The sequence below is a fragment of the Brassica napus genome, chromosome A4 (genome assembly GCF_020379485.1).
Source record: "Brassica napus cultivar Da-Ae chromosome A4, Da-Ae, whole genome shotgun sequence".
Classification (NCBI taxonomy): Eukaryota; Viridiplantae; Streptophyta; class Magnoliopsida; order Brassicales; family Brassicaceae; genus Brassica; species Brassica napus.
The window spans coordinates 13,295,982-13,302,918 of NC_063437.1; the positions used below are offsets into that span (position 1 = coordinate 13,295,982).

At 32.3% G+C, this 6,937-nt stretch overlaps 1 protein-coding gene across 2 annotated transcripts; it reads right to left on the reverse strand.

The window, feature by feature from the left end:
• Nucleotides 1-2,520: 2,520 nt before the first annotated feature.
• Nucleotides 2,521-6,103, reverse strand: BNAA04G13840D. Of its 2 annotated transcripts, none has more exons than XM_048777675.1 (12): nucleotides 5,754-6,103; nucleotides 5,610-5,678; nucleotides 5,325-5,410; nucleotides 5,166-5,233; nucleotides 4,970-5,089; nucleotides 4,217-4,900; nucleotides 3,808-4,136; nucleotides 3,627-3,726; nucleotides 3,488-3,547; nucleotides 3,306-3,392; nucleotides 3,093-3,218; nucleotides 2,521-3,009 (listed from the first exon to the last, which is right to left on the reverse strand). In XM_048777675.1, exons 2-12 carry the CDS (start codon nucleotides 5,660-5,662, stop codon nucleotides 2,704-2,706), a joined length of 2,019 nt encoding a protein of 672 aa, XP_048633632.1. In that variant the 5' UTR covers nucleotides 5,663-5,678; nucleotides 5,754-6,103; the 3' UTR covers nucleotides 2,521-2,703. The 2 variants fall into 2 exon arrangements, with proteins under 2 accessions (XP_048633632.1, XP_013743674.2); XM_013888220.3 differs by having other exon boundaries at nucleotides 5,166-5,231; nucleotides 5,320-5,410; nucleotides 5,754-6,102.
• Nucleotides 6,104-6,937: the final 834 nt, after the last annotated feature.

Genomic DNA, 6,937 nt, shown 5'->3' on the forward strand with positions numbered 1-6,937 from the left:
ACAAACACTGAACCAAACACAAACCGTACTAAAGTAAAATCGAACTAAACCGAACATAAACCAAACTATACTAATTTGGATTGACTTTGGTTCAAGTTATTGTAGACCCAAATAATCAAAACCAAATTAACCAAACCATAATTAAACTGAAATGCCCACCCCTACAACATATTACTTAATTATTCCAAATATTTACAAAAATGTCACAATTGGTTAATTTCTTTTCTTTTTTAAAAATATTAAAAACCATAAATATCCTAAATATTTTTATATATTTATTAGAATACTATTATTATAAATTTCTTTAAACACCATAAACAACTAACTTGGAGCTTTAAAAGCTCAAACATTGAATTTGTGTTTCTTCTTTCCCATTCTACATTAACTAAACTTCATTTCTCTGTCATTTTCTCTTTTTCATCTAAAATATTCTTATAACCTTTCATTTTTAACAGCATTACTTCATATTTAGGTGATCTTTCATTTAGAAATGCTAGAACATCTTTATTTTGATGATATTCAAAGTTTGGAAAATAAAAAAGTCTGGAAAATAACTCACTCCAGAAAAATAATTAATTGTTTGGTTTTCGTCACTGTTCAGATATGTATCACGACAACATATTTGACTTACTTGAATGACTATAACTACGCGGAGACTTACTCAGCAGTCAGTCAATCAACACACATGTTAGTTTTTGCAAATGATTATATTTAAACTTTTACAATTATACTTCGCAAGAATTTACGAGAAGTCTATACGTTTATCTTTGACAAAAAAACACAAATATGGTAAACTTATAAATAGACTACATATAAGAAGTTATTTTTTTCATTTGACAGTATTTTTGATTTAAAAAAAAAAATAGACTTCATCTGCATATACATCAACTTACCTATAAGTTTACGAGAGATTAATTTTGAATTTGACCTAAAATTTAATTTTTCTTTTGTTAACATCCCCATAAATCTATTCTACAAAGATGTATTAGTTTTGTGTTTGACTTAAAAATTAAAAAATTGACCAAAAATTAAATCAAGTGTATGCTTCTACTTATGTCAACGTCTACTAAACAAAAATAGACTTTTTGATCAAACATAAAATTAAAATACTCAATGATCTTTTGTTCTTTAGTATAAACTAGTTAATTATATAAATGTGTAGAGTACAGATATTAAATTATCACACTATAGGGGTGATTGGTAGTTGACGTAGGTGATGTCCACAGTTCTATTTATTTTTGCAGCACCAAATTCAGAGCAATCAAGATTTAAATTTTTTTTTGAAACCACAGCTCTTAAAATAACCTACAGCTGTACAAGTGCTTTGCAGAGCCAAATATCCAAAGTAATTTTTAGTGCTTTCTAGATAATTCTACAGCAATAAAATCTAAAGCCACAGTAAAAAATCTACAGATTTTTTTCTACAGCAAAAATTTTAAAGCTACAGCCATTACCAATCGGATCCTATAATTGAAGGAGTAGCATAGATACTTTTATACATGGAGCACTTTTAGAGTGTTTTATTTTGGAGAGAAAAGTGTATTATTACATAACATAAACCCAAACAACATGAAAAGAAATAAAAGAAAAAGCAAGAGAATTTTACCAGAAAATTAAAGATAAAAAGAAAAAGTGTTTACGTTCACAAAGCTATCCACCAAAGCTTTTATTGAAAGTTTGCATATTATATCCCAGAACTAAAAAAATCGTTTGAGTTTGTTTATGATTCATATATAGTATTATAAATAAAAATGGTGAATAATTTCAAATGTGCATTAGATTCATGGTGAGTGAATAAATAATATTTTAACTTTTATAGTGTTCATTATGTCATTAGTTCACTTTCAGTTCAGATTTTTTGGCTTTTCAATATTTTTATTTAAATGATATTGATTGTTATTAAACACTTATTCGTTGGGTGGTTGAACTATGAAAGTTATTATATAAACAAAATAATATTGAACTTGTTCTTTTATTATTTGATGTTTTTGAGATTTGTTTTCATTTTAAATGTTTAATAATTTTAGTATAATATTTATTAACTTTTATGTTTTATGATCATTTGTATTATATAGTTTGTAATGCGTTTATGAAAGAATAATAATGTTTTTATTTTAAGTTTTAGCTCAATGATGTTTTATTTTAAAAAATAAATAAAAAATATTTTCTTAATCTAATCAATGTGCTTATTATAAAAAGTTAAATAATAAAAAATGAAGGAAGCAATCATATTTGTTAATAAATATCCAAAATCTAGACTTGTCCTTATTGGAAGATCAAATTTCAGTCTGTAATATAGCCTACACCATTTTCACTTTGTGAAAGGTTCAATTAATCCGTTTATTTCATGGATAAAATTTTATCTACTTTAATCTTAAAAAGATTGTATATAAATATCAAATATGAAGGATATAAATAGGAGAAGTATTTTTTAAACCTTAGCTATAATGATTTTCACGTGCTAAATATGAAGAAGAGAATGAGATAATCGTATATGAAAGGAAGTCACTCAATCCTGAAGGTCATAAAAAAGGTAAGGGAATTGATTTAGTATGTACACAGTACCAAAGACGACAAAGCCAAAACATCATCCCGTAAAACGGCATGCAGTTTTCCCTCTCTCTACTTCTACACTACACATTACATAATTGATAATCCTCATCCTATACACTTCACCAATAACAACATTACAGATAAATAGATTCATCTAACAAGTTCTCTGGCTATCAAATATCTAAACACGAAGCTATGTGGCATCCATTCAACAATGCTCTTCCTTGATCTCCCAGAGTTAAGTTTCTTTACTCTTTTCTTCATTGTCTCTGGAAGACATTCTTGAATCATCTCCATCAGTGCCGCTTGACTCAAACCCGAGTCTTTGCTAAAAGACTCGATGATCTTTGGTAAGACTAGCTTCTGGTCTTTCTTTACCCCGAACGTTGCACGAACGTACTCCTCTTTCGCGGTTTCTAGCTCTTGGTAGATTCCCTTGGGGGTATAAACACGAATCTACAAGCCAAAGAAAAACACACATTCAAGACCCTCTTAACACTTCAAACAAGACAGCAAATGTGTAAGCCTTCTCTACTTACCGCTGGATCAGAATGGCTGCCTGAACAAATAGCAAAGTATAAGAGAGGCTCGGAGTGGTCGAGGGAATATTCTTGATGCTCATCTCCGGTTCTGAACTTTCTTGGAATGAGTAATAACTTCAGCCACTACAAACAGGAAGCAAGAAAACTTAAGAACAGTGTCACACTGACAATCTGTAGCTCTGAGATAACTCGATAAGTGATGAGCCTTACCTGGCCAGGACGAGGCATCCTGATGCGAAGAATATAACTTTGTATCGCTTCTATGCTTACCATGCGACCTCCTATGTTGTAAGCTGGCTGGAAAACGTTAAGCAGAGCTCAAAATGAAAGTCTGCCTTTTCTAATTCATCTTCTTGAAGCAGACCAAGAAAAGTGTGGTGATAATAATTTACCTTGGAGAGCAGTAGAAACCGCTTCCCGTTGTTCTGTGGAATCCCATTAGCCAGAAATGTCTGCAATGGTGAAAACCAAATATAAGTACAACAAAAACATAGGTAAAGATCAAAGGACAACAGAGAGTAAACCACGTACGTGCATCACAAGTGCATTATGTATGTTGATCCAAAATGCTAGTTTCTCTTGATGAGTCAGCTTTCTCGGATCAACACTCTCCAATTGCTTAATCATCAACCTGCATAAGTATGAACCAATGAGTACATTCTAAATGAAAAAAAAAAACAAGAGGAAACACTCTGATAGCTGCTAGGCTCACCTGAAGTTTCGATTCATCAAGTCAAGGTCACGTCCTCTCCTTTGGTTTCTATGAATGTGTGACACTTCGATCATTGAGCTATAAGGTCCGCTGAACTCGAACTGATCATCGAAAGCAGAGTTTTTCCTGAAGCTTGGACTCCACATATCATACTGTTCTTGAGGTGAAAACTCGCTTGTTGATGAAGGAGATGAGCCCGGGGATGAGAAACCGTGGTTTATCGATGGAGGGTCAGCGAGCTTGGAGTATATAGCTGATGCACACTTTATCATCTCCTCTGATAGCTTGTTTGGTGTCATGAATATGTGATCTGATCCATTGTGTATGTACTGTTTGCATCAAAAAAGTGAGTATAAGTTGCACACTTTGTTAACTCTTAATGATGTAATGATAAGAGAGTGAGACTCACTTCTGGTGGAGATATTCGGTTGTTGAAGGTGGAACGTTGGTTAAGAGTAGACTGGCAACGGCGAACACATGAATCAATGTCCTCCTCCTCGTAAAGAGATTGATCTTTCAGCCTATTGTCGAAGGAGAAACACCGTGAATCGATTGTTGAGCTTTCTTGAGTGAGTTTCCTAGCAGCAGAACCAGGTTGCATCAGTTTATTCTCAAAGGAGAAGCACTCTGTTGAGCCTTCTTGAATGAGTTTACTAGCAGCAGAACCAGGTTGCATTGGTCTATTGTCAAAGGAGAAGCACTCTGTTGAGCCTTCTTGATTGAGTTTCTTAGTAGCAGAACCAGGTTCCTTCAGTCTACTGTCAAAGGAGAAACACCTAGGCTCCTCCATGGCTAAGTTATCTTGTCTGCAGCTAAGGCTGGGAGAATCTGGTTCCTTGTTGACCATACATGGGCTCTTTAGTCTGTTGTCAAAGGAGACACACCGAGGTTGTTCAGGTGTTGTTGTTGTTGAGAAGTCCAGACGTTTGCCTCTAAGAGTGGACTTAGGAGAACTAGGAGTCTGCTGTTGTTTTGGAGATACAGAAGATGACTGTTGATCAAATGCTTTACGGTACAAAGAGAGAAGATACTGTTCCAAATGTGAAACTTCCAACTCTAGCACCGCTATTTCCTTTATCAGTTCTGTTGCAGGCTGCAAGATAATATAAAACCATCAGTGAGCTTCACAACATTTCATCGCCAAGAATCCGGTTAGTTTTACCTTTGGAGTAGAGTTGGCATTGGAGTTAATGTCTCTAGAAGGTGTTTTATAGCCTAATGCCTTCTCTAAAGCGCCACGGACATCAAACTGGTTCTGTAGTCTCTTCTCAAGCTCTTGAATCTGTAATGTAACCAAAGATGGTAAGGAAAACAAATCATACTTTTGAGTAGATGAGAGAGAAGTTTAAATGCAAAACCTCTTGCTTGAGAGAGCTCTGGACTTTTACTTCCTTAACAGATTTATCACAGCAACGAGGTAAGTCCTGAGGGAAAGAAACAGTTAGAGCGTGTTATACAGCTTTGCAAAATCATAAATGGAAAAGGAAGTTGTTGTTATTGGTTTGAACTCACCAGCTTGAAGCGTTGAGAAGCACCCAGAGAAGAAACAATGCTATTATTATTATTATCCTCTTCAAGTTTTTTCTTTTCAGGAACAGTCCAGCTATAGAATAAAGTAATCAAGATTCCAAGAATCAATCAAAAACAGTTGAAACCCAGAAAAAATTATACAAAGATTCAGACCAAAGTTTCAACCTTTTTAGTCCTAAAACTAAATTCTTCAACAAAGACTCAAACTTTGCATCTGGGCAGATTTTAACTAGCCAGAAAATTAAAATTGAGAACTGAGCTAAAAAACAAACCTCTTGGAACGATTGTGTCTCTTACTCTGCATTTTCTTGTCTTCAAATCCCATCTCCAGAAGAATCAAACTGTAACCAAAAGATTGATTAATTGAAACATCGAGGTTCTTAAAAATCAAGAAAATGTAAGAAAACAAAACTCACTTTGTAATCTGATCTCAAAGCAATAACTAGAAGAAGAAGTGAAAATGGGCTTTTGGGACTTAGAGACAGAGAAAGAAACAAAGAGATTTTGATTTGTATTTCCCTTTCAGATGTATGAATCATAAGAAACTAAACTCCAAGAAACAGAACCAATCACTTGTCTTCTTCTTCCACCATTGAGAAACAAATCTGAGTTTCTGATAGGAAGAAACAACATATATACGGATACAGCCAAAAGATATGTAGCAAAGATTTGGTTTTTTATTTTTCTAATTAAGCTGTTCTCTCACGCGCGCATACACAGAGAAAGACTGTAAAGAAGAAGAGCTCTTGGGTTAAAACTTTTTTGACCTATAGAGAGAGAGAATCTTATTACATCACCAGTCACCGTTTCTTATAGCCTTTACCAAAATCTTTAAGCTTTTTGTATTTTGGAGACTTTCTCTTTTGCATTAAAAGCACACATGTTACGTGGGATATCGATACACGTAAAACTATATACTAAAAGAAATTCATAAAATGCAAAATAATACTCTCTCACTCTTCCTAAAAAAAAAGATTTTTTAGAGTTGTTTTTTGTTCCAAAATAATAGATTTTCTAAAATTTTAAAGTATTTATAGTAGTTAATGTTGATAATTGTATATTTTTAAGAAAAACTAATTGAAAATATTTGAATTGATTAAATATTATTGGTTGATGGTTATTAAAAAATGTATATTAAAATAAACAATAAATTTAACTGTAAATATTTATTATATTTTTAATATGCGTGAATATTCTATAAAATCTTTTTCTCAGAAACAGAGGAAGTACTAGTAGTTGTGCTAAATTATAAAATGTTCTAGTTGAGTTTAAAAAATTAATTTGGGATATATTTCTTTGCGTTTTATACGTGATGATGTAAATAACAAAACAAAAGTATAGGAAATGTTTAGAAAACAAACTTTTACTTATTTATAAGATAAAACATCTTTTATTTTAACAAATAAAAATAATGTCGAAAAAATATAACGGGAAAGGGAAATATGATTAATTTTTTTACACCAAATTTGTGATCTAGATGAACTACGATGATTTCCAATATATTTTTTTCCACTAAAGCAAAGAAACTATCTAATGGAAATTAAATTTAATATAATTGAGTTTACTTAATATATTCATTTAAAAAGTACGTCAACTAGTC

Excerpts from the sequence above, each read along its gene's own strand:
- BNAA04G13840D (XM_013888220.3), bottom strand. The coding sequence starts at position 5,662 with ATGGGATTTGAAGACAAGAAAATGCAGAGTAAGAGACACAATCGTTCC. Across the intron at positions 5,232-5,319 it reads CTTCTCAACGCTTCAAGCTG|GACTTACCTCGTTGCTGTGA; the intron begins GTGAGTTCAAAC and ends TCTTTCCCTCAG. Across the intron at positions 3,219-3,305 it reads GGATGCCTCGTCCTGGCCAG|TGGCTGAAGTTATTACTCAT; the intron begins GTAAGGCTCATC and ends TCCTGTTTGTAG.